General features: G+C 46.8%; 1 protein-coding gene across 3 annotated transcripts in view; it reads left to right on the forward strand.

Annotated features, from left to right (window-relative positions):
* The window catches only part of ALKBH8 (alkB homolog 8, tRNA methyltransferase), a 373,549-nt gene that overhangs the window by 54,815 nt on the left and 291,399 nt on the right, over nucleotides 1-27,335 (forward strand). For all 3 annotated transcript variants that reach the window (XM_069202338.1, XM_069202337.1, XM_069202340.1), the window contains one exon: nucleotides 17,604-17,735. In XM_069202338.1, coding sequence (XP_069058439.1) covers nucleotides 17,604-17,735 — 132 coding nt within the window. The remainder of the gene's footprint in view (nucleotides 1-17,603; nucleotides 17,736-27,335) is intronic.

Raw genomic sequence — 27,335 nt, forward strand, 5'->3', positions numbered from 1 at the left:
ATCTTGGAAGGTGTATCGATATTTTCCACGCACGGTGGTCTGTATGTGGATTTTCAGTCTTGGTCTGCCAGCTCCTCCTTCCAAGGCCCCAGGAACTGGATAGGGCACCACTTGGCAGGGCAGGAGTCTCAGCAGAGAGTCCAGGTGCTGACAAGAGAAGTCTGATGGCCCTGAGACTTCAACAACAAGAGGCAAGCCCAGGACAAGCTCTTGGCACACAAAGCAGGAAGGCACACAAAGTCCAGTCTTTGTCCTCTTGCACAGGCAGAAGCAGCAACTGCAGGAAAGAATGAATGAATGAATGAATCTTTATTGCCTGATTAATTAAAAACATTACAACATATTTTAAAAAAAACAGAAACTATCAAATAAACAGCAAGAAATATCCTTCCGATGCCAAACTGATGCCTAATCATAGCACCTTCTATAAAATACTATAAAGTACTATAATACCCAGAAAATTGCCCCAACCTGGGGTCCCCAGATGTTAACCACAAGCTGTTACACAAGTAAATACCCTTAATACAACCTTCTGCGAGCCCCATGTTTCAAGTGCCGTTCAGACGCCAAACACAGGAAAAAACATACAAGATGTTTTATTGATTCTGTGGGGTATTTGCACAACAAGCATTCATGCACATGCCCTTGTGCAGTTTTCCACATCCATCGATATTCCCAGGCAGGTAAGGTCAGGAGGCGCATCTGAAGGATGTTCTGGAACGCTCGATCTCCTAGCGAGGCTTTTAGATAGGGCTGTGTAGGAGGCTGGACTGGCTTGTAGTGAGTACCAAGGGGTACTTGCACCTTGCACCAGGCCCAGTTATCCCTTATTAGTGTATAGGGTGTCTAGCAGCATAGGCTGATAGATAATGGTAGCTTAGCAGAGCAGCTTAGGCTGAACTAGGAGACGAGTGAAGCTCCTACAGTACCACTAGTGTCATATGCACAATATCATAAGAAAACACAATACACAGATATACTAAAAATAAAGGTACTTTATTGTTATGACAATATGCCAAAAGTATCTCAGTGAGTACCCTCAGTATGAGGATAGCAAATATACACAAGATATATGTACACAATACCAAAAATATGCAGTAATATTATTAGAAAACAGTGCAAACAATGTATAGTTACAATAGGATGCAATGGGGACACATAGGGATAGGGGCAACACAAACCATATACTTCAAAAGTGGAATGCAAACCACGAATGGACCCCAAACCTATGTGACCTTGTAGAGGGTCGCTGGGACTATTAGAAAATAGTAAGGGTTAGAAAAATAGCCCACCCCAAGACCCTGAAAAGTGAGTGCAAAGTGCACTAAAGTTCCCCAAAGGACATAGAAGTCGTGATAGGGGAATTCTGCAGGAAAGACACAAACCAGCAATGCAACAACGATGGATTTCCAGTCGAGGGTACCTGTGGAACAAGGGGACCAAGTCCAAAAGTCACAAGCAAGTCGGAGATGGGCAGATGCCCAGGAAATGCCAGCTGTGGGTGCAAAGATGCTGCTACTGGACAGTAGAAGCGTAGGTTTCTGCAAGAACGACAAGGGCTAGAGACTTCCCCTTTGGAGGACGGATCCCTCACGCCGTGGAGAGTCGTGCAGAAGTGTTTTCCTGCCGAAAGACCGCCAACAAGCCTTGCTAGCTGCAAATCGCGCAGTAAGGGTTTTTGGATGCTGCTGTGGCCCAGGAGGGACCAGGATGTCGCCAATTGCGTCTGGGGACAGAGGGGGCGTCGAGCAAGACAAGGAGCCCTCTCAGCAGCAGGCAGCACCCGCAGAAGTGCCAGAAACAGGCACTACGAGGATGCGTGAAACGGTGCTCATCCGAAGTCGCACAAAGGAGTCCCACGTCGCCGGAGAACAACTTAGGAGGTCGTGCAATGCAGGTTAGAGTGCCGTGGACCCAGGCTGGACTGTGCACAAAGGATTTCCGCCGGAAGTGCACGGAGGCCGGAGTAGCTGCAAAAGTCGCGGTTCCCAGCAATGCAGTCTGGCGTGGGGAGGCAAGGACTTACCTCCACCAAACTTGGACTGAAGAGTCACTGGACTGTGGGAGTCACTTGGACTGAGTTGCTGGATTCAAGGGACCTCGCTCGTCGTGCTGAGAGGAGACCCAGGGGACCGGTGATGCAGTTCTTTGGTGCCTGCGGTTGCAGGGGGACGATTCCGTCGACCCACGGGAGATTTCTTCGGAGCTTCTAGTGCAGAGAGGAGGCAGACTACCCCCACAGCATGCACCACCAGGAAAACAGTTGAGAAGGCGGCAGGATCAGCGTTACAGAGTTGCAGTAGTCGTCTTTGCTACTTTGTTGCAGTTTTGCCGGCTTCCAGCGCGGTCAGCAGTCGATTCCTTGGCAGAAGGTGAAGAGAGAGATGCAGAGGAACTCGGATGAGCTCTTGCATTCGTTATCTAAGGAATCCCAAGAGACAGAGACCCTAAATAGCCAGAAAAGAGGGTTTGGCTACCTAGGAGAGAGGATAGGCTAGCAACACCTGAAGGAGCCTATCAGCAGGAGTCTCTGACGTCACCTGGTGGCACTGGCCACTCAGAGCAGTCCAGTGTGCCAGCAGCACCTCCGTTTCAAAGATGGCAGAGGTCTGGAGCACACTGGAGGAGCTCTGGATACCTCCCAGGGGAGGTGCAGGTCAGGGGAGTGGTCACTCCCCTTTCCTTTGTCCAGTTTCACGCCAGAGCAGGGCTAAGGGGTCCCTGAACCGGTGTAGACTGGCTTATGCAGAAATGGGCACCAAATGTGCCCATGAAAGCATTTCCAGAGGCTGGGGGAGGCTACTCCTCCCCTGCCTTCACACCATTTTCCAAAGGGAGAGGGTGTAACACCCTCTCTCAGAGGAAGTCCTTTGTTCTGCCATCCTGGGCCAGGCCTGGCTGGACCCCAGGAGGGCAGAAGCCTGTCTGAGGGGTTGGCAGCACCAGCAGCTGTAGTGAAACCCCGGAAAAGGGAGTTTGGCAGTACCAGGGTCTGTGCTACAGACCCCTGGGATCATGGGATTGTGCCAACTATGCCAGGATGGTATAGAGGGGGCAATTCCATGATCATAGACATGTTACATAGCCATATTTGGAGTTACCATTGTGAAGCTACATATAGGTAGTGACCTATATTATGTAGTGCACGCGTGTAATGATGTCCCCGCACTCACAAAGTCCGGGGAATTGGCCCTGAACAATGTGGGGGCACCTTGGCTAGTGCCAGGGTGCCCACACACTAAGTAACTTAGCACCCAACCTTTACCAGGTAAAGGTTAGACATATAGGTGACTTATAGGTTACTTAAGTGCAGTGTAAAATGGCTGTGAAATAACGTGGACGTTATTTCACTCAGGCTGCAGTGGCAGGCCTGTGTAAGAATTGTCAGAGCTCCCTATGGGTGGCAAAAGAAATGCTGCAGCCCATAGGGATCTCCTGGAACCCCAATACCCTGGGTACCTTAGTACCATATACTAGGGAATTATAAGGGTGTTCCAGTAAGCCAATATAAATTGGTAAAATTGGTCACTAGCCTGTTAGTGACAATTTGAAAGAAATGAGAGAGCATAACCACTGAGGTTCTGATTAGCAGAGCCTCAGTGAGACAGTTAGTCATAACACAGGTAACACATTCAGGCACACTTATGAGCACTGGGGCCCTGGCTGGCAGGGTCCCAGTGACACATACAACTAAAACAACATATATTCAGTGAAAAATGGGGGTAACATGCAAGGCAAGATGGTACTTTCCTACAGGCTGGCCTTTGGTGGTTGCATACGATTCATGCAGGCCGTCAGCTCCACAGATATCCCTAACTGTTGAGATATCTTTGGCTCTTGAAGCTTGCAGACCAAGCACTTTGTTTTTTCTTCAAAACCGCTTTCATGATGGCAGGGTCTGTGGAATAGGAAGGGGCCAGATTGAACTGTTCCTCTGCCTTTGTTAGATAGATGGCCCAAATGCTAGTTTTATTTTTGAAAATTACTTTTAGAGCCCCCCCTAAGGCTACAATCCTCTGCCCTGCTGACATTTTGGTAAAACTTTTATCATATCTATTTTGCACAACAAGTCCATGCATATTATATCTAATTCCAAACGTATCCCTGCATGCCTTGTTGATCTATGGATCTTAAGGATCCTTTTGTAGGCTCTCATCTGGGCATTCTCTAGAGTGACTGTCAATTTGCCCGGAAAAGCTAAGTGGCCATAAGTAATTGAGGGTAGTAGTTTTGCTCTTATCACCCTCCCTAAGGGTTTGAATGTGGGTACCTTAAGCCGTTGATGGAGTTTTGTTAATACGTGGGAGATTTTTACTGCTTTAGAGGTCAATGCCGCTGCCTGATGTGTTATTCTCCCCGTATTTGATAGCCAGGCCCCCAAGTAGTGATATTTATTTTCCAGCTCTATACTGAGAGGACCGAGTTTCCATCTTCTATACAAATTTTTCGACTGACGGCTAAAAACCAAAACTTTAGTTTTTCCTGCATTCGCTTTGAAAGCATTTCTTTCATTGTAGTCATGCAGTATGTCAAGGCCCCTTGTGAGCCCGATCCGGGTTCGGGCAAGCAAAACCATGTCGTCCACGTGTTGTATTGCACCAGCCTCGGAGGAAACATATTTCCTCTGAGCAGCTCAGCACCCAGGTCAGCTGTCTATAGGTTAAAGAGAGTGGGTGCTATGACGCAGCCCTGTTTTAGGCCTTTGTTGGTGAAAATCTTCCTAGTCACGCGTGATTTTTATTCTCACCAAGGTGACCGAGTATAGGGCAATTATTGAAGCTAACAATTTCCTTGGAATCTCCCAGGATGCTATTTTCTTCCACAGGATGTGCCGCACCACCCCGTCGAAAGCCGCACTATAATCAATGAAGCATGCAAAAAGCGGTGGAGACGTTGGTTTTAGTGCTTGTTGTCCAAGATATGAGAGTGGTAGGACATTATCCAACGTGGAGGAACTAGATCTAAAACCTGTTTGATAAGGTGGAATTATGCCATTTGCTGAGATCCATTCTTCCAGCTCTTGTAATAAAACCCTTGCATACGCTTTACCATCTACATCCAATAAGGCTATCAGCCTATAGTTTTCAGGGCAAGTAATGTCCCCTTTTTTATAGATAGGTTGAAGTATTGATCCCTTCCATGCCGCCGGAACCACTGAAAAATATAAACAATCATTGAATAAAGTGGTCAGGGGTGCATCCAGTAAGCTTGATCGTCTCTGAAAATGCTCCCTGGCAGGCCATTGGGTCCAGGGGACCCATCCCGCCTCATTTTGCCAAGGATAGATTGCGCAGTTTTAATGGTGGTGGGGTGCTGGTACAATTCATTGGGACCAGTGCTGTGAGCTTGATCCCCTGCATATTTTATGTCTGCATACAGATTTCCAACATGCTTTTCCCAGTCGCTGGCCGGGATCACGTTAGTTAAAACAATGTGCTAACAAAATCCCCAAATTCTCTACTTTTGGTGGATGGAAGCAATGTTACCAGATGTTCCCAGCGTTCTTCCGTCTCTTTGGTCTTCAACATCCATAATGCTTTTTTATAAACTTTCTGTGCCAACTTCCTTAGTGCATTGGGACCGGAGTTTTGAGCCTCTTGTAACGCCTTTCTGCCTGCCGATATCTCTTTTTATATTGTGACCATTCCTTGGGTACTAGCTGCTTAACCACCCTGTTCTGTGTACCCCCAGTTTGACCTGGCTGCACTCTATTGCAGAGGTAAACTTGAAGTTTTTTAAGTACCAGCCCCCATTGATCTATTATTTGACCAACCCCCCTGGTGAAGGTTTATTGGACCATTTCCCTTCTTCTAAGCCTCATATTTTGTTTTACAGGGAGCATATAATACATTTTATAGTGGGGCCTTCTGCGAGTTGACGACCACTTGCTTTATACAGGTCATGTCTCATGGCCCCTAGATCAGCTTTTATTTCCACCGGGTTGTGGTCACTTTCAGATCTGCAAATCACCTTGTGGCTTAGGCACCGGCTCAGGAGTGCTGGGCTTAGAAAGATATAATCTATTGTCGATATGTCTATAAAAGTAGGAATGCAGGTGCCCACTGCTAAATTGCTACGATCAGTTGTTTTTATGTCATATTCATTAAAAAAAACATCTAAGGCCAGTCGTACAGGATCTCAAAAGGATAGCTCCCCAAAGCACAGTCTCAGGCAGGGAAGCACTTCTCCTCAGCTCTTCAGCTCTTCTCCAAGCAGAGGTTCCTTCTGATGTCCAGAAGTGATCTAAAGTCTGTGCTTTTGGGTGCCCATCTTATACCCATTTTGGCCTTTGAAGTAGGCTTACTTCAAAGAAAAGTCTCTCTTGTTTGTGAAATCCTGCCTTGCCCAGGCCAGGCCCCAGACACACACCAGGGTGTTGGAGACTGCATTGTGTGAGGGCAGGCACAGCCCTTTCAGGTGTGGTGACCACTCCTCCCCTCCCTCTTAGCACAGATGGCTCATCAGGATATGTAGGCTACACCCCAGCTCCCTTTGTGTCATTGTCTATAGAGAAGTGCAAACAGCCCAACTGTCAAACTGACCCAGACAGGAAATCCACAAACAGGCAGAGTCACAGAATGGTTTAAGCAAGAAAATGCCTACTTTGTAAAAGTGGCATTTTCAAACACACAATCCCAAAACCAACTTTACTAAAAGAAGTATTTTTAAATTGCAAGCTCAGAGACCCCAAACTCCCCATGTCTATCGGCTCCCAAAGGGAATCTACGCTTTAAACCTATGAGAGAGATAGGCCTTGCAACAGTGAAAACCGAATTTGGCAGTATTTCACTGTCAGGACATATAAAACACATTAGTATACAGTATGTCCTACTTAAACATACAGTGCACCCTGCCCATGGGGCTACCTAGGGCCTACCTTAGGTGTGTCTTACATGTAAGAAAAGGGAAGGTTTAGGCTTGGCAAGTGGGCACACTTGCCAAGTCGAATTGGCAGTTGAAAACTGCACACACAGACACTGCAGTGGCAGGTCTGAGCCATGTTTACAGAGCTACTAATATGGGTGGTTTCCATGATTAACTCTCTAGAGTTACACTCTGTTAGTTCCCAGGGATCTACCTCCCATTCTTCCCTTGTCTCTGGGGTGCCTGACAGTGAATACAGGGCTTGAAAAATCATAAAATGTTACTAGACCTGCAGGACGAGTAACTTAAATAATCTACTCAACCTAACTGTAATGTGCTTGACCCGTAAACGGCTCTCAAATTGTGTGATCGTAGGCAAATAGTTTACAGAGTCACCTTTTTCTTAATTCTCACATATGATTGCACCTTCAAATATGTGAGCTCAGCATTTCTGAAGTACAGAAAAAACTCTTTTGTTTTATTAAGTAAACTAAAGTTTGCTGCATGCATCACAAGAAACTAGCCCACATAACCTAGGACTTCTTTTAGTTTACCAACAACATTGCCATCATGGCAGGAGTGTTTTCAGTTTGTTTAAACACTCATTTTTAATAAATATATTACTAAACCATGATGTGGTAACATATTGTCATCTACACGCAGTAACTTTCCATGAAATGTCCAAAAACCTCTACACTAACTTGCAGCTTTACTGATAAAACTATATTAACAATCTGTGAAAATTGGTTTTCAGAAAACATATCCTTTGCACATCAACATGTAAAGTATTCTGATGTGTTTTCCTAGTAAAATATTTTTTCATCACACAGAAATATAAAAAAGGGCTTTCACAACTACTGAAATATGTTTTGAAATGTGTGCACAGTTGACCTAGTCATTTAAATGTTGTGTGTTAGGAAAAACCTGACACCCTATATCTTTTTATTTTACATTCTGAGCAGAAGTTCACACAGTTCACCCTACAAAGTCCTGGAACTCTGCAGTTAGAAGGAAAATTAATTGTAAGAAAAACTGACTTTTGACCTCTGTCTGTGAACACAGAGCAAATGTGACATAAGCACAAGATTTAAATGCATCTTTTATTGCCCTTCCACTTTTCAACTGAATAGCACCAATTCAGTGTCAACTCACCAGAAGGGATGAGTAAGTATTAAAAATAGCTCGACCTGATCAAATGAGATTCGCCAATGCAAGTGGTCGAGTGGATTTTTCAAGCCCTGAAATATGTACCTACGGGCAAGTGGTCTGTTATGCTGCATGGCAAAAGCATTGTGTGAGTATATCTTTGGAGTTGGTGGCGTGGTACTAGAAAATAGTCTAATGTGGACTTCAAGCACATTTTGTTGATGGCAGAGGAGTACTGTTGTGTCTCGGGGTGCTCTTCCAGCCATATGTCAGCCATCCGAATGATTCGAGAAATGTAGCTAGATGTAGGTCGTCCTGGGTCTCTTCCCTAATGCCCTCATTCTGAGTAGTTCCCCTTGCAGAGTCACTTTGATCTCCCTCCTCCCACCCCAATGAGGAGTAAGGCCTCTGGCATCTCCTCTAGCCGCCCCCGGTCTGATCCTTTTCGCATCTTTGCTCCGTCATATATTCTGCCTTTGGACTTAATCTGTTTTTTTGGATTATAAAACCCTCCCGGTGGACAAGGCTGGAAGCTGTATCTGGCAAAGACCTCTCAAAACTGAACACCTTTGAAGCAAAGTTCTGCTGAAACTCTAGAAGTCTTGGAAGCCCAAAAACTGTCCCACCTTTTCAGAATTTCAGGAGCAGTTCCTCTTGTTCTACTCTAAGGCTCCCAGCACTTTAGAGGCAGCATCTAGAGACCACGACTCACTCCAAAAGAGGCTACCAGCAGCGTTCAGTTGTCCCTGGTCACTCCAGCAAAAAGGCCTCTTGCACCTTGTTGTGTCCCTGTAGCAGCACAGGAGGTAAGCCAACTAACCCTTGGAATCCACTTCCTAGTCCTGGGTACAATTTGGAGCAGGTGCAGCTCCTCAGGTCTCCACGTAGGTCACAAGCAGCAGGTCTAGCCCTCTTCTATTCTTCCACAGGGCCAGATGTTTTCTGATGAGCTCGAAGGAGGTGCCACTTTTATAGGATTCATTAAGCAATAGAGGGGGTGACTCATGACTCTCCATAACTAATGAAAAAAATGATCCCAAGGGCAAATGTTACTGCTTTTGCAGTTTATCCTGTTTGCCTTACTGCAGACTATCCCAAAATGCATCATTCTGAGTGAAATCCATCATGGCTGGACCCTTCTGCCCTGGAGGTGGCTGGTGCCCCAGCCAAAGCTACGTCTAAGGGAAATAAGCAGTCCCCTCCTCCTTAACCACACCAAACTGGTTCTGAGAGAAGCTCTACCTCCCACTAAACCTGAATACAGTTTGCCTAGGTAACAACGGTGTCTGTTCCCTAGGTCTCTGTTGTAATGAGGGTTTTCATCTGGAGAGGGATATGGAGTAGAATGTTATAGATGTAATGGGTGATGTACAGGGACTCTGGGTGTTGAGGTCACTGGGTTCTGTTGCAGGTAGGATGTTCATTGTGAAGGTGTCTGGTGTGGCTGCCACAGGTTGTTCATTTGCTATTAAATTTAAGAAGAAGACCTTAAGGTGTTGTGTTCTGATTGCAACACTTTTTCTGGTGACGAGGATGGGATGTGCCAGGCACCTAACAGATGTGAATGGAGCCTGGCAGAGAATAGCCTGTGCCACCCCGGTGATGCTTTATTAGAAATTGTCACATGTATCTTCAATAGACAATAGGTAATGCAGCACTCAGCCACCCACAACGATTTGGGCTAAGAAGCTAATATGAGGTGCCAACACTGTGTTTTAAGTGATTTTTTAAGCCCATAAGCGCAAACCTTGCAACACACTCATGCCCCATTGAATTGAGACCTGCACGCATCGTTTACAATACCATTGTGCTCTTTGAATCTGCGTTACACAGCCATGTGAGCTGCTTGTGCACGGCAGGAGTCACCACGTACTACAGAATGCACCGCTGTGGCCTGAGGAGCCACATCACACAGCAGTGTGGGCCACGCATCCAGTATTGAAGGGAGAAGAGTGCGTGCTACTCCAGAAGCGTGTGGTCACACATCACCGAGCGCTGGATCACTGGGGAGTTGAGAAGACGGGCACTTTTATCAGCGCGTCTCCTGAGATTTCAAGTATAATTTTAAAAAATGTGCGGCTGCAGGGAAAAGTCTATGTGTAGTGGTTAAGAGCAATTTGTAGTACAAATCCAAAGCCAAGCAGCAGTGGTTAACAAGAGTGGTGTGAAAGAGCTCAGAGGAATCCCAGGCCACCTCAAATAGTGAAAGTGCTTAAACCTATGTTAATGTTAAATACAGTACAAAACATAGAAACAGGACCAATACACAGGGTGCAGTCTCACCTTCTTCTTCCCTTCTGTATCCTGAGTTCTTTCAGTGACTGCTGCACCTTGCATGAATTAACTAGGGGAAATCTCTTTGGTTTCTTGCATAAAAGTTAAATCTCCACAGCACCACCTACTGGTGTCCCTGATTAGCCACTGTAGTGCATAAGTAGGATGACTTCACTATTTACTAAGTGTAATAGTGCCATCTAGTGGACTAACCATTAGCCATGAATATGTCAATAGAAAACAGTGCCACCGGCATTTCTCATTCAACAAGGAGATCCTCCCCATTGATTGGGAGACTTGGGTTGAAATCTTTGAAAATTATATTTTGGCGCTTGGGGCAACAATGATTCACCTATCAGAAAGAAAGCAAAATTGATGGGATGTTTGGGCACTGGAGGTCAGCATGTTTTCAAATATTTGCCACAAGTGTTTGAGGAAAATGCCAATGAAATTAGGGATGTGTATAAGGAAGCCAAGTTAAGGTTACAGAATTGTTTTGCCAAAACCATTAACATTGTTATGCAATGCCACAAGTTTTATACAAAGCCACAAAACACATTTGAGTCAATTGACGATTTTGTAGCTAGGTTGCGGGACCTGGCAGTGAAGTGCAAATTTGGTCTGATAACTGAAGAAATGATCAGAAACCAGCTGATTGTTCAGTGCACAGTGGCCTAGCGTGGGGGGAGCAGGGGGGGCCGGCCGCACCGGGCGCAACATCTTGGAAGAGACTAAATCCACGGGTTAGGGGGCGCAAATTACTTGCCTTGCCCCGGGTTAGGGGGCGCAAATTACTTGCCTTTCCCTGGGTGCTGACAACCCACGCTACGCCACTGTCAGTGCAATAGTAAAAAATTTAAAGAAAGACTTTGGGCTGCAATTAATCCCACTCTCAAGGATGCCATCAAGATTGCTGAGATCGTAGAGGAGTCTGACAAATGCATGAAGGTGATGCAAAAGATGGAGGCTAAATCCGATCACGGTATGGCAAAAATAGACAGTGAATCAGATTTAGTTAGCACAGTAAAAAAACTGTGCATGACAAGTTCTAATCAGAACAGAGGATTCAACAAAAAGGGAAGTGCTCTAAAAAAATTCACAAAAATTACAAAGTAACCACTCATGTTACAGGTGCACCAACTATTCTCATTTGGGTGACCCAGAAACTTGGTGAGGAGGAGAAAGAGGATGAAATGAGAAATCTGTGACCCAAAGCAGAATTCAGGGTTAATGGAAGCTGGTTGTCTTGATGGTAGATTCAGGCTCCCTGTATACAGTCATACTGAAGCAGCTGTTTGATACCGTGTGGTCAGGAGAGACATTGCAAATATCAGATGTAATTCTGAAAGGGTATCAGGGACCTGACATTGATTTGATGGAATACTTCACAGCAGAAACTGAGATCAAGAAGCGTTTCACTAAGGGAATCGTATATGTAGCTACCGACAGTCCTCCAATATTTAGCTGTTCACACCAGTATGACTTGCACATAATAGTGAACCCACGGCGACTGAACAGATGATAGTGGTTGATGTGGAAGAATTGGATGTCTTGCTCAAAGACTTCAAAATGGTTTTCGAGGACAGAATAGGTGGGGCGGGGGAGTTACCAGCATAGAATTCTATTAAAGAAAAAACACAGTGCCAGTGAAACATTCAGTGAGGAAAGCACCTTCGGCCTCCCACCCGGAAGTAACTTCTATTCTTGATCAGATGATTAAAGACAAGATCTTAGAGCCAGTACAGGTGACGCAAAGGTTATCACCTGTGGTTGTGACAAAATATATCTGATGGTTCTTTGTGATTCTGTGTGAACTTAAGCAGCTTTAACCACGCTGTTGTCATGGACTGCTTTCTGCTGCCAAATACCAGTGATTTTATCTTCCAATTGTCAAACTGCAAATATTTTTTTACGTTGGATCTCAGAAGCACCTACCACCAGGTGAAATGTAATCAAGACTCTAAGCACTCAACAGCGTTTATTACAATGGATGGTACTTTCCAATTTAACAGGTTGCCATTTGGACTCTCGTCAGCAGTTAGTGTGTTTCAGAGACTGATGGCGAACCTTTTGTGTGGAGTCACTAACATGGTCTTCTTTCAAGACGACATTTTGGTCTTTGGAGAAAATGTTGCTGACCACAATAAAGCACTGCTTGAAGTTTTGACTTGAATCGTTGAAGCAGGGATGACTTTGCACAAAGACAAATGCAAATACCTGGTGAAAGAGACTGAGTACCTTGGACATCTCATCTCACATGAAGGAATAAGACCAATCTAAATGTGGTCAGCACCATAGTGAATGCACAAGTTCCCAATGACAAGGACAAGCTGAGATTGTTCATGGGGCTCATGGAGTACAATGCAACATTTGTGATAGATTTTGCATACAAGTCCGCTGAGAAACTTGTGAAAGAAAGGGAAGAAGTTTGAGTGGAAAGAAGCTCAACGAGCGGCTGTAGATCAATTTAAGATTAACATTTCACATGCTGGGATTTTGATTCCATTCCAATGTGGCTTAAAGACAATTCTCATAGTAGATGCAAGTGCAGTTGGAATTGGAGCTGTGCTTTCCCAAATGCATGGGCAAACGGAAAAAACTGTAGGTTTTATTTCTCGCTTGTTGTCTGACGCAGAAAAAAATCTTCTGTAATTGAGCGAGGACCATTAACTGCCGCCTGGACCACAAATTATTGCTGTGTTTTCATGTGGTCTGGATAATGTACATTCAGGACAGACCACATGCCAGTTTTGCAAGTGCTAGGTCCAAATGGCACCATCAATTGTTCTGGAGCCTTAGCAAGATTGGCTGTAAAGTTACAGGGTTACGATTGTGCTTGCGAATATCTGCTTGGGTGGAGGAATAAAGTGAGGGATTGCTTGTCAAGATTACCAGAAAAAGCTGCTGGTGTTTGCGCTTTTGATTCTGAGGAAGTGGTGGACAAAGAGAATGCAGCAGATGGTTTGCAAGGATATGTGTCTATGAATGAATGGATGATTGCCATGGATGAAGATGTAATCCTTGAGGCTGTAAGAGAAATCCTCACGGGTGGTATGCAAAGGAAGAGTACATTTCCTGATGCATTTAGACCCTCCCACAAAGTCATGGGAGAGTTATCCCTAGTAGGGAATAGACTAGTCATGAGGAAGGAAAAATTTGTGCCCCATCTGCTGTTAGAGTGTAGCTCATAAGTTTAGCCCATGAGGGGCATTTAGGACAAACACAATCAGGAGGCTTAAAGTAAGATTTTGGTGGCCAACAATGCCTACTCGGGTCAGAGAGTGGGTTGAAAGGTGTGAGTTATGCAAGAATTCTGGGTGATGGAACGTAATCAACATGTAGTTGAGGCGGAGGTTGTGTGGGAGAAGGTGTGCCTAGATTTTATAGGACCATTTCTATGCCATCCTGAGCATGAGAGATTTGCAGCAGTGATGGTTGATGTTAAGTCCAGATGGTTGGAAGTGTTTTTTATTAAATGTATCAACACCAAAGCCACCATTGGTGTGCTAGGAGAGATATTCAGAAGAGAGGGTATACCTTCTGAATTTATCACAGACATTGGCACTCAACTCACTTCCAATGAGATGCAAATGTTTCTGACTGACCCGGAGGTTAAACATGTGAGTACGTCACTTTACAACCTCCACAGCAATGGCCAGGTTGAGAGAGTGAATAGTTGGTTAAAGGCACCATGGAACTAGCCCATAAAGCTGGTTTAGATGTGCAGAGTATGCTTAAAGATGTTTTGTGGGCATGCAGCATGACTATAATCTCTGCTTCTGGTAAGACACCATTTGAATTGATGCAGGGCAGACAACCAGGAACCAAGTTAGTTCCTTCGTGGTTACGAAAGAGTGACATGAAAGTAGCTGTGGGTGCAAAAAGACAATCAGAGAAGCATCATTTGATTGAGGTTGGTGATTGGGTGAAGGTGAAGCCTGGTGGTGTAAGTGGTGGTCTGTCCAATTTTTGAGGTCCCTACAAAGTAAAGAAGGTGGTTGGAAATTGGGTAAAATTTGAAAATGTTCAGACGTGGAATCTTATAAGACTGATGGAAGAGGTGTGGTCAGACCTGCAGAGAATGTGAATAGCTGTTCTGGTTGGTTGCTGATGGATGATAATGACTTTCGAAAATCTGTGTGCGACAGGGGTGATGCAGCTGGTTTCGTTCGCAACAGTGAGGGCACTGGTCTGCATGCAGCTCAAGTGAGCAGGGCCTCTGACTGGATGGTTGACAATGTGTGCGGTTGAAGGTTTTTTTTTTGGGGTGTGTGATTCTGTGTGAGGTTCTGGGGGGAGTTTATTGATTGTGTGTTCAGTCTTGCATTTTTGTTGTGGTTTTGGAGGGAAGGGGATGTATTGCAATGAGGGTTTTCATCTGGAGTGGGATATGGAGTAGAATGTTGTAGTTGTAGATGTAATGGGTGATGTATAGGGGATCTGGGAGGTGAGGTCATTGGGCTCTGAGGCAGATGGGAAGTTCATTGTGAAGGTGTCTTGTGTGGCAGCCACAGGTTGTTTATCTGTCATACATTTTTTGAAGAGGACCTTAAAGTGATGTGTCCCAAATACAACACTTTTCCTTCACATTTAACTGTGTATGAACAGGCATCAGTCCGGTCCCTTTCAATTTAATGAAGTTCCTGAACTGTCCTCTGTTGGCCTTCTTGAGCTGAGAGGAGTCACATACCTCGCGTCCAGGTCTTCCTGAAAAAAGGGCTAGACCATTGTTTCTGCTCTGGGAGCAGTTTTCACACCACGTTAAGGGGGAAGCACTGACCGGGGTAACTGCTGACAGGCTAATGGAAAATAGTTCAGGCATACTTAATCTTAATTCTATCCCATGGAGTTAGCAAAATAGTATTTTACCTGCACTTTAGTTTTCCTGTTAGGATCAGCCACAGCTCTGTACATTGAAAATAGCTTTTGGGGGTGAGATGCTGTGCAAACATGCTAACACTTTTAAATACCAGGCACCCTCCCTTGAAGGCAACAAAGCCGACGTATGGGTGACTTATTTCGTATTTAAAGGTAGGATTCTTTCCTGTCAAAAAAGTTTGTTCTAGCAAATTAGCGTGCAGGTGTGAAAGCTGCAACTGTCAGGCGACACATGCCTGAAGCCATGTTTTTCCTTGTCAGTCTAGTGGATGGCACAGAAAAAGTTGCAGTCCCCAGGTGACATTCAACTTTCATCTTTCTATGCCATTGGTGCACTTTCCTGCACCATATACTATGGGCTTACTTAAAGGTTAAGTATGCCAATTGGGGATTAACCAATTTTGGCATGTTTTCCGTGGTCAGAGCAAAAACAGTAGAGAGTGGACAGCAGTGCCCCAGTGTACAGAGTTTAAAACACTGCAATACCAGTCAATAAGAAAAGGGGTGATTATGCAAAAAGAGGGATTTTTCTGATTACAGTCTTAATTAGGTTGCATAGTTCAACTTGCATAGTTACCTAGGTCAAGTAGTGGTTGCATGGTTCAACTTGATGTACCAAAGTTGGACATTTGAGATTACAGTGACCGGGTCCAGTTGGCATTTGCAAGGAATCATATACGATATAGTGGCAGGACCTAATGGAACATTGATAATATTTAATACTATACAGTATAACATGTGAGGTAACCTTGATAGCAAACCTGAGTGAAAGATGTGAGGAGGCGGGAGAATGTTGGAGCATGTTGTCAGGTTGATATTGATTCGACATCTCAAAAATATCGGTGACTCTGATTTGCGTATTTGTCTGGACAGGTTGTTACAGAGGCAGGCACTGGCACTGAGAATCATCAGTCACCTTATTGCGTGTAACTGGTTATGCATGTGATTCTAACCATGTGCACAAAGGGTGGGATGAAACTGTAGCACTGAGCTGTAAGTATGCCATAAGCATGTAAATCAAGTATTGGAATTAATACAGCAATATGTGAAACTGAAAATATAATCCAAGATCTTGTATACAGATCATGGGTTTGGTGCCTGAATCAAGTTAGCTCAATCATATATAAATCTATTTTCAAATTTTACATAGAGCACCGATATTCAGTGCTGCTGGAACAGGGTATCACTATACATCACTTTGTAAATGATACCCAACCGCACATTATAACTGTGAATCCACCAGACCTCATAATGCTGAAAAGCTTCATTGAGAAACTAATAAACTAAAGGAGATTGTCCTACATAAAACCACAACCCTGTAAAAACAAAGTCCTTCTCCTGTACCGCAAAGTACTTCCACCAATGACCAAAAATAAGTAGAATCACATTTGCATCTAGGTATTTTGCCTACACTTGCCCTGATTGCCAAATCATTGAGCTTTTCCGTCAACCAAAATCTGACTAAGCTCCCACACGGTCTGACCCACAAAAACTGCAATATTTCAACCAATTCTCATCAGAAACTGAAACTCAGTATACCTCCTAGAGGCAAGGTGTAGGATAAAAACCTTTAACACGGCCTGCCAATTACAAAGGTGAAGGTATGGAGACATAGGATCCCCTACCATGTCCTCTACCAAGGCAGAAAGTGATGTGAACTCATTATTTGATGGACAAACTTTATTTTGGGAAAATAAAAAAAGTTAGAAGTGGGAAGGGTGGGTTTTACATTTATTTTATCTAGAAACTATGAGCAAAAAATCAAATACACACCACTACTGAATGTTGATTAGACATTTTACTTTAGCCTTATATCTCAAATATGGCTGGCCGAAAATTCACCAAACAAAAATGGCACCATATGATAGGAATGCTGATGTGCCATTAAAATATGGTAAACCTTTGTTCTCTGGTTTGAGTTTTACTTGGCTAAAGGTTGCCAGAGGAAAATCCATATTAAACGGAAAATTGACACGTTTTGTGAACTCCTAAATCTTTGGATCTGTTTTTACCAATGCTCACCAAATTTGTCTTGCTCTTGGCCAGAATTTTGAGTGCCAGATCTCCAAGGTTAGGTGCAAATTGTTCAAGAGGTGTACGCATTTTTTGAGGATGCAAAAATGGAAAATGCTAAGGATTTGGGTGTCAATCTTCACTATAAATATACAACTATGCCTGTCTTATGTATGTGTATATATATCTATTGTGTGCTACAGCATTTATGATGCAAGCTGATAAAAGCAGACCGATCTTTACCAAATACTAAGAGATGATGCCTAACATGAAATGTTTAATGTTTAAATATATAAACACTGACAGACAGATCATAGTTGTATTTAGGTAAAATGTGTTTAAATCATCAATAATTTTACTACAATTACTAGACTGTAATTTTAGTTAAAATTACGCTTGCTAATTCTGACATTATTTTATGCCCTTAGTACATTGGGAGGATTTCGGACCTCCCCCAATGCCTCCTGGCCTGAGAGTGATTGATGATTTTGTAACTGTGGAAGATGAAGAATCTATGTTGCAGAGCATTGATTGGGCAACAGATAAAGAAAATGAAAGTGGTGAGTTAAAGATAGAATAGAGGCCATTACAATCAGATGATTGAAGCAATTATGTTAGCAGTTATCAAAACAAATTAATTTGTCTGCACATCAAATACCTTCTCAGATCCCTTCATAGATCTTCAACCCCTTCTTTCCTTTCTTACTTAGTGACATTAACCAAATCCATTATATAGTTGTTTATCATAACCATGACTTAGGCAGGATCTCCCATAAAGCATGGTTACCAAAGAAGCCTCTTCTACCGATGTCAGGTGAAGGAAACTTCCTGTACCTCTCATTTAACCTTCATGCCGAAATGGTTAGCAACTTATTGGGGACTATATGCAAAGGAAATTCCACACGTGTCACTGCTTTTTAGTAACTTTTGATCCATTTGAGCTATAAACATTTTTTTTTAGTTAAAGTCAGCAGATTATGCGGCAGATGATGGATTATGCAGCAGATCTATAATTATACAAAAACCACCACGGCCGCACAGTTACATAATTCAAGTGGTCATAGGTATAATGGCAATAATAATATAGGCTGCAGCTTTAGTGCACGGCATCTGAGGAGAACCATACTATATTTCATGGTATGCTGATGGCTTGGCTTTTACAGCTGCAAGGAACATCATTCAACATAATTAAAACATCCCATTTATAATCATTAATGATGAACTGTAAGGTCCAAGTAGGATGCAGGAAGTGGTCCCTTATTCTTATTTCACACTGTTTTTCTAAAAGGTTTTTATATTTAACATTATGAAAATAGATTCTTCTATTTTAGGAACAACTGACTCCTGGTTGTATTAGTTTGCTGCTGCTGTTGACTTCAGTTGTTAGGTTTTTCACCATCAGGTAGCTGCAGATTAACTTGTAGCGCACATTTTAATTTCTTTCGGGCAAGCAGGCATCCTGGCAGGAATGCTTGTTTAGCTGTCTGGCCAGCTTTGGGTTCACAGCACAGAACACACTCCGAATAACACTCCAGCTGAAGCATTTTAGCTCCAGTACGGGTGTCTTTTTCCAAAACCAAAAGCAAATGTTTTGGATTTCAGGCATAAGTGAGGCTGGGGAATGTGCACCCTCCTTCCCACGGCCCACAGATTGAAGACCTCTGGTTTAGAGGATGCATGCATGTTGACTGCGCTATATGAATTATTTTGTCATCTTTGAAGACTACAGTATGCAGCATAGGATGGTTCCCTGTTGAGTGAGGATACAACCATTCTGGATTTCAAAGAAGCACACTTATTTGATCTTCCAAATATTCTTTCCATCTTGTGCACCAAAACTACAGGCAATAAACAGTCTTGAGCTCACAATTTAATCTGTTTTATCTTGTTTCACATTGTTCTCTATTCAGCTTTAAGCTCATTCGTCTAATGTACCTTATGCACACTGAAGTGAACATTCAACTCTTCAACTTACTTAACATCTCCTTAAACACCAATCTGTCCTCTTGTTTGGTCCCCACAGCTCTTGTCACCTTACTTGCTTATAACACTTGGCTTGGATGGTTGTCGTCCAGTTGAATGTTCAACCTCTTCTGCTCTCACTCTCCCAAAACATCTCTTCTGCTATCACCATCCCATCCCAAATATACATAAACATTTGTTCCATTGTTCTTAAATTTCAACTTGGCAATCAATGAATGTTCTAAAATAGGCAACTAGTTTGCTGTATGCTTCATTCTTCTGGGAATTATCACACCTCTGCATCCCTACATCTATTCAGGGAGAGCCGGAATCTGCCCTTATTCTTAGTTCAGCACCATTCTCCATTATAATGCAACAGGGAACACTGTTCTCCTTCCCTTCCGCTGAATAAACATAAGCTTCTTATTATTCCTCTACTCCATTATCATAACTCTGTTCCTTTCTCTTCTTCAAGACTGTTAGAGGGGGGCGTGGCTTCAGGCGTCAAGATGGCGGTCGCACTTTGAGAGTGCTCTGGACCCCTCTGTCATCCGCCTGATTTAGCTGTCTTTCCGAGCCCTGTCCCGTGCTCTTGACCTCCCCCGGAGATGCGGGGATCGAGACTCTTCCGGGCGCTGTGGGTGCCGTCGCGGCGGCACCTTTAGGGCCGCCTTGAGAGAAGCCGAATATGCGGCCGATATCGCGGCCAGGGCCTGCGGGGACGGGCGGAGGCCCTGCTGCGGTGTGCCCTCGGACGGGGCTCCGCGCGGAGGGGACCCGTCTGGCCCGCTCCCTGGGTCGGGCGGAGACCTCGCGCCTGCCTGGAGCGGGACCCCCCGGGAGTGGAGGACGTGGATGCCTGGCATCGGCCCGGGGCCGGGGCGCGCGGCCCTCTATCGTTGGCCTGGGCCGGCTGGAACGGACTCCGAACCGCAGAGGAGACGACCCCTGGAGTAGGGGCCTCCCCCTGGATCGCGAGCTGGGGGACGACCCAGCGATGCGCTGCTGGCGGTGGGGGTGCCCGGTCGAGTCGGACCAGCTTGGGGAGCGGGCAGTGGCGGCCCCTCCCGTGAAGGAGAGCTGCTGAGGAGCTCGGGCTGAGGGGTCGCCCGGCCTCCGGAGTGCAGCGTGAGCCGGCGGTCCGGGCCCGGGGGCAGGGGAGCTGCGAGCCCCGCGTGCAGTGGTGCGGTGGACTGCCTTCAGAGACGGAGTGACGAGGAGGGGCAAACTGGTGGGTCGCCTCGGCCCGGGGTCTCATCTGAGCGGACTTGCCTGTGCGGGTCCGCTCCTGGTGGCCCGGCCTGGGACCCTGTGGGCCCCTTGCGGACCGAGCTGGGCGTTGGTGGCCCGGCCTGAGGGGCGGACATTGGGGACCAGGAACACAACAGGAGAAACAGCAGACTTCAGACGGGTGAGGTGAGACCGGCACCCCCCGCCCCATGGGACTGAACGACGCAGAGAGGTATGCACCAATTGATCAGGCCCGTTCCCTTGGCCGTGAGGTGGGCCGGCCCTGACCCAGAGGTGAGGGGACGGCGCGCGCCCTCCTGGGGTTGTGTCCCAGCTCCGTTGAGTGAGGTTTGGCGACCCCCCTTGCGGGACGAGGTGGCGAGGGGGGGCACACCAGCCCGAATACTTGACCCTGCACGCCAACTGTAGTGCCCGGCGTGTGCAGATCCAGCTCTGGGGGCCGACCTGCTACTCAGTGGGTGCCCCGGATCGGGGTCGAGGCCGCGGAGGACTCGGTGACCGGCGAGTGGGGGTGGCTCCCTGGCACGCCCCCCCCCCCCAGCGATCGACTAAACAGCTCCTCCCTGGACGGAGAAAGACACCAATACCCCGGAGGGTAGTGGGTGATAGGCATTGAAGCCCCGTTGTACAACCCACCCGCCAAAAAGTGGGCCCCCAGAGAAATATGGGGAAAGACAGAGCAACCAAACAGCCACTTGCGTCCCAGCAAAAGATCGACCAGTTCACTACACAGGCAGCCTCCCGGGGTGGCGGGGACAGCCCTGCTGGTGGCCCTGCTCCCGATGGGTTCAACGCTACCCTCCAAGCCATCCAGGCATCACAACAAGCTGTGGAGACCAAGATTGGGGAGGTAAAAGAGGACGTGGGCCTCATACGACAAGATCTCAGGAACGCGGTGGGTCGTATCACAGCAGTGGAAACACTTGTCTCGCAAACTGAAGACAATCTGGCGGAGCTCAGGACCAGGGTGGCCCAACTAAAAAAACTCGTATCGACGAACTACACTGGTGTGCTGAAGATGCAGAAAATCGCTCCAGCCGCAAAAATTTGCAATTCATCGGTTTTCCAGAGGGAGTGGAGGAACGCAAGACCTCTGATTTCCTGAACAGTGGATTAAGACCTGGATGCCAGACAAAGCTCTCTCGCCCTGGTTCGCAACTGAGCGAGCACATAGAGCCCTGGCCCCGCGTCCCCCCCCCGGGCAGGCCCAGAAGACCTGTGATTGCACGCTTCCTCAACTTCACAGACCGAGATAACATCCTCAAAGAAGCTAGAAAAGCTACTGACCTTTGCTGGGACATTCACAAAATTCTAATATTTCCTGACTACACCCGCGAAGTCCAAGCCCGGCGTCGATCATATGAACAAGTTAAACAAAAACTCCAGGCAATGCAGCTGTCGTACATGCTTCTCTTTCCGGCCCGGCTAAAGGTCATTATGGCTGACAAAGCATATTTTTTTGATTCACCTGAGGAGGCTTGGGACTGGCTAACAGAGGAGGGCGTTGGACGCCGGAGGGGCCCCCCTGGCTCGACCGGAGCCTCCGCTGGAGGTGCCCTTAGGTCCCAGCCGGACACTCTTAGGGGCCGCAGACGCACCAGGTCTCGTCGAGGGAGGTAAAGGGACACTAATGATCCGCCTGGACGCTCCCGGGGCCCGCCCACCAGAACAATCACTGGATAGCCAAAGACTAAGTCAGTCCCCGGTGCTTGGCTGACGACATCAATAACAATAAACTGGAGTCAAAAGGCTTCCTAGTGACTCATCGAGCACCACTGATCCTGGCAGGCGCCGACCTCGACGCATCCGGATGCGTCGCTTATTGTAGTGACTGCCGGTCACTGCACGGGACTCGGCTCATTCCGAGCAATTGCATATGATCCGCAAGAATGGAGGGGTCCATCACTTTATCTCAGTGACAGCCCATCTGGCCGCATCACCATGTTTGGGTAGTTGGGCGACAGATGCTTCCCGGGTAGAAGTAAGGGGTGAGGGGAGTTGGGGGGAGTGAATCTAGTTATGGGATTTAGTAGGGTTGTTTTGATAAGTTTCCTTTTCTTCCATTTCCATTTTCATTTTCTTTATGTCTATTTTATTTTTGTTTGGCTGGGGCGGCCACCTCGGAGCCCTTCGACGGACTCCCAATGTTGTATCACACCGGCACTATGGACGCAGGGCCCCCACTGACACAGATCCTTTCATGGAACGTGAACGGACTCTTGGACAAAATCAAGAGATCCGCGGTGTTTAGCACCCTCCGCAGGTACGCTCCGCTTGTAGTTCTAATGCAGGAAACCCATCTACTTGGCACCAGTTGCCCCATGCTGGCGCGCGGGGGATACGACAGGGTCTTCCATGCAGGCTTTTCACAGGGATCGAGGGGAGTTGCCATTCTCCTCCGTCGCTCGCTTCCAATGGTTGTTACATCTACGAGATCTGACCCGCAGGGGAGATTTGTGGTGGTGACCGGATCTCTTCATGGGTCGCCAGTCAACCTAGTCTGCGCTTACGCCCCCCCGGCTGGGTTTGATGCCTTCTTACTGGTACTCCGCCGGGTAATGGCGAGCCTCCCCCAGGGATCCACACTATTGGGAGGGGACTTTAATTCGGTCCTGGAACCAGGCCTGGATGTCTCAGGGACGATTTCTACCTCTAGATCCGGAAGGGCGTCGAGCCTGACTGGGTGGGCGGAGAGCAATGTGTCTATGTGAGGTATGGAGAGCTTGGCACCCGAGAACACGACAATATACACAAACTTCAGCAGTTCACAAATCACACGCAAGAATAGACCTTGTGTTCATGCCCGCACAAGCTATTCCCCAGGTCACGGGCGGAGATATTGTCTCGCGACTAGAGAGGAGGTTAAACACTTGGTCCTAGAATCCGCAAAACAAACCTGGAGAGCGACGACAGCCCGGATCTACGGCTGGGGCGATAAAAACTGTAAACTCTTGCACTGGCTGGCTACGTGCCCCCTTGTAACTAAAGTCATCTCGGAGATCATTGGCGAGTCCGGAGAGCTTGTTACTTCTCCAGATGACATCGCCCAAAGCTTTGCGTCCTATTATGCGCGGCTATATGCTAGACGCCCCAGACCTCGCGCTGAAAGAGAGTCCTCACTTTTGAATGACGTCGTGCTCCCCAAGATCTCATGTGCAGCCATAGACGGACTGGACGCAGAGGTGTCCCCGGCAGAGATTGCAGGAGCAATAGCGAACCTGTCATCGGGGAAAAAACCCCGGCCCAGATCGGTTTCCGGCTGAACTCTACCATAAATGCGGCAATATCTTTAGCCCCCACCTCCTCAATATGTACGAGGAGGCGGAGAAGAGGGGCTGCTTCCCCCCTGAGATCTATCAAGCCACTATCGTGGTGATCCCAAAGACCCAGCCCCCATCACACAATTGCTCAGCATACAGACCCATTTCCCTCCTGAACACTGAAATTAAGGTGTTGTCAACCATACTTGCCTCCAGATTAAGAGACGCACTTTCCACCTTGGTGCACCCAGATCAATGCAGCTTTATGCCCACGCACAGCACCAGGCACTGCATCAGACGACTAAACGTAGCCTTGGCACATCGCGGGATCCTGTCGCGGTCACCCCTGGCCCTCCTTCTCCTCGACTTTGAGAAGGCTTTTGACACAGTGGACTGGTCCTATTTGGATCAAGTCCTCCAGAATAACGGGATTGGGCCCAAATTTCGTAGCTTGGTGAAGCTACTCTACTCTAACCCAACTGCCCGTGTCCGGGTGAACGGTGTGGTCTCGGACCCATTCCCCATATGCCGCGGCACACGTCAAGGATGCCCACTATCCCCCTTATTGTTTGCACTTGCGATAGAATCCTTAGCAAAACTATTGAGAGAGGACCCCCTGATAGAGGGCTGGGTGTGGCCGGCGGGCCATGAGGAGCGAGTGGCATTGTATGCAGATGATGTTCTTATCTATTTCCAACCCAGCTATAAGTGGTCCACGGATCCTACAAATCCTAGACCTCTTCGCCCAGACGTCCGGCCTGACCTTAAAACCCGGCAAGTCCCTCCTGGTCCCTCTACACCCCTCTAGAGAGTGCATCAATTGGCAGCAGAACATCCCAATCCGACGCAACAACTTTAAGTATCTGGGCATGCATATAGCCCTACTGCCGGAACTAGCATGGGAGTTAAATGTCTCGCCACTCACTAAGAAAATTAAGATAGACCTCCAGAGATGGGGGAAACTACCTCTCAATTTGCTGGGGAGAATAGCTCTATACAAAATGATGATACTCCCTAGATTTTTATACCTTCTGCAAAACTTCCCACACCCGATCCCTCGAAAATGGTTCACAACAATCGATACGATGGCACGGCAGTTTTTATGGCATGGCACGCGCCCTAAATTAACTTTTAGTACTTGTCAGAGAGACACTTATGAGGGAGGATTAGGGATGTCCAATATCTACCTCTATCACCTTGCAATGCACTTATTAGTAATTAATGATTGGCTGGGAGGAGGCTGGGCGGACCCTGCTTACAGACTCGAGCTACAGATGTTAGGCTGGACGGGGATTTTCGATGCGCTATACGGCGGCCCTATTCCAAGAGAGACCCCGGAGGTCACCGGAGTAGTTCTGCTGGGTTGGCGTGCTGCCCAGAGAGCAACCGGCTGGTGGGGCCGTCTCACACAGCAGACCCCCTTGTGGCAGGGGAGACAACTGTTGGAGGCCTCAACCTTAGAGGGATTCCGGAAGTGGGACATCATTGGGAAATCTAACCTTGGGGACATCTGGGGTGGGTCACACATGCGGTCCTTCGGAGAGATCCAAGAGGCCTACTCATTAAATCAAACTCAATTTCACAAGTATCTGCAGCTCAGACCGGGAACTAGTCTCCCAGAATGTAGCCCCATGGAAGCAAAGATCTTGATGGGGGGCCTGGGTGGGAACGGGGTCTCCCAAATGTACCGCTCTCTAATGGCTAACACCACCCCCTCTCTTGATAGCTTACACAGGAAATGGGAGGAATGGGTGGGCCCCATAGAGGAGGAGGATTGGAGGGATGCGTTAATGGCTCCCAGGACCCTGACCATGTCATCCAAATTTCGAGTGCTCCAGGCCCTCTATCTGCATATGGCATACCTTACCCCAGAGAGACTCTTTAGAGCAGGTCTCCGACCATCCCCCGACTGCCCCCGTTGTTCCTCGCCTAACGCTGACTTTTTCCACATGGTCTGGGCTTGCCCAGTCATAGCAACTTATTGGAGGACGATCATGGGGGTGGTGTCGAGGGTTATGCAATCGGGGTTGGAGGTGGCTCCAATACCGCTCCCCTTAGGGCTATGGGGGAGACAGGGCTGAGAAGAGCGGACCGTATCTTCTTAGGTGTGGTCTGCCTAGTGGCCAAAAGAGACATCATGGTGGAGTGGATAAACCAGAGCAGCACCCACAATTGCCAAATGGAGAAGGGACGTAGACTGGTGCGTGCAATGTGAAAAGCCAGTATATGAATCCAGGGGATGCTTAAACAAGTACAGTAAGATATGGGGGAGGTAGGGAGATGTGTAGAATGGGTGGCCTGTTAGGAGACGGGGTCTTTTCAAGGGCGCCAACGTCTACATGGACTTGGCAGTTGGACCATTCAGTCCACCCGTTGCAGGCGCCCAGAGCCCACTTGACATGATACCAATGTTAAATGTTAGCTGGTTGCTGCTTTATCGGTCAACCCCAGGTGGTGACAATGCACATGTATTCGATGATTGTAGAGTCCCTCGGGCCGATGCTACGTTACAACCATCCCTAGACACGTTATTGTGTCCTATTATTTACTTTGTGTTCGTTATTGTGTATCTTTTGTTCTAAATCTCTCTTATTTTGCAAAATCAATAAAAATCTTTATAAAAAAAAAAAGACTGTTAGAAATGGGGTCTCTAGTTGGAAGTGGCTTGCACCCTGTCCAAGTAGGGACTCTCACTCGAGTCAGGGTAAGGGAGCCACATGGCTAAGATAACCCCTGCTCACCCCTTTGGTAGCATGGCACGACCAGTCAGGCTTATCTCAGAGACAATGTGTAAAGTATTTATACACACACTCATACAATAATACACTGGAAACACCATAAAAGTACTCCACACCAGTTTAGAAAAATAACCAATATTTATCTGAATAACACAAGACCAAAATGACAAAAATCCAACATAAACAAGTAAAGATATCACTTTTTAAAGGTTTCAACTAGGCTTAATCCATAGAAATCAAAGGTTGTGTCTTTTTAGCACAAAGTACCTGGGATGCTTCAAAAACCAAATGATGCGGCCACAGCGGAGATGAGGAGCCGAAAAGCAAAGAAATGTGACGGTTCCGTACTACACAGGGGAGGTGATGCATCAATTCTTTCCTTGCCTCAGTTCCTTTCCGACCGAAAAGTTGATGCGTTGATTTCCGGGCACGCAGCCTCAGTTCCTTACTACGGTGCGGAGTCGAAGAGAAATTGATGCCTTGGGGACGATGTGGGCAAAATCCAGATGTGCTGTGTTGATTCAGCAACCATGAGACAGGTGCTGCGTCAATTCTTTAGCCGTGGGACAGGCACTGCGTTGATTTTTCTGCTGAGGCATGTTGGTGGAGGGATTTTCTCCTTCAGGTAACCAACTTAGACTTCCAAGGGCCTAGGGACTGGAGTTGGCACCACTTGGCAAGTCAGGACTCTTAGCAGAAGAGCCCAGATACTGGCAGATAAGTCTGTGATGTCCCTGAGACTTCTTTACAGGAGGCAAGCTCAGTTCAAGCCCTTGGAGAACCTTAGAAAGCAGATGTAGAAAGTAAATTCCAGTCCTTTCGCTACCAGGACAGAAGCAGCAGGCCAGCCCAACAAAGCAACAGGCAGAGTGCTCTCCAGCTCATCCAGCTCTCCTTCCTGGCAGAATGTCCTCAGTCCAGAAGTGTTCTAACTTTGTGCGGTCAAAGG

Source organism: Pleurodeles waltl, chromosome 8 (genome assembly GCF_031143425.1).
Source record: "Pleurodeles waltl isolate 20211129_DDA chromosome 8, aPleWal1.hap1.20221129, whole genome shotgun sequence".
Classification (NCBI taxonomy): Eukaryota; Metazoa; Chordata; class Amphibia; order Caudata; family Salamandridae; genus Pleurodeles; species Pleurodeles waltl.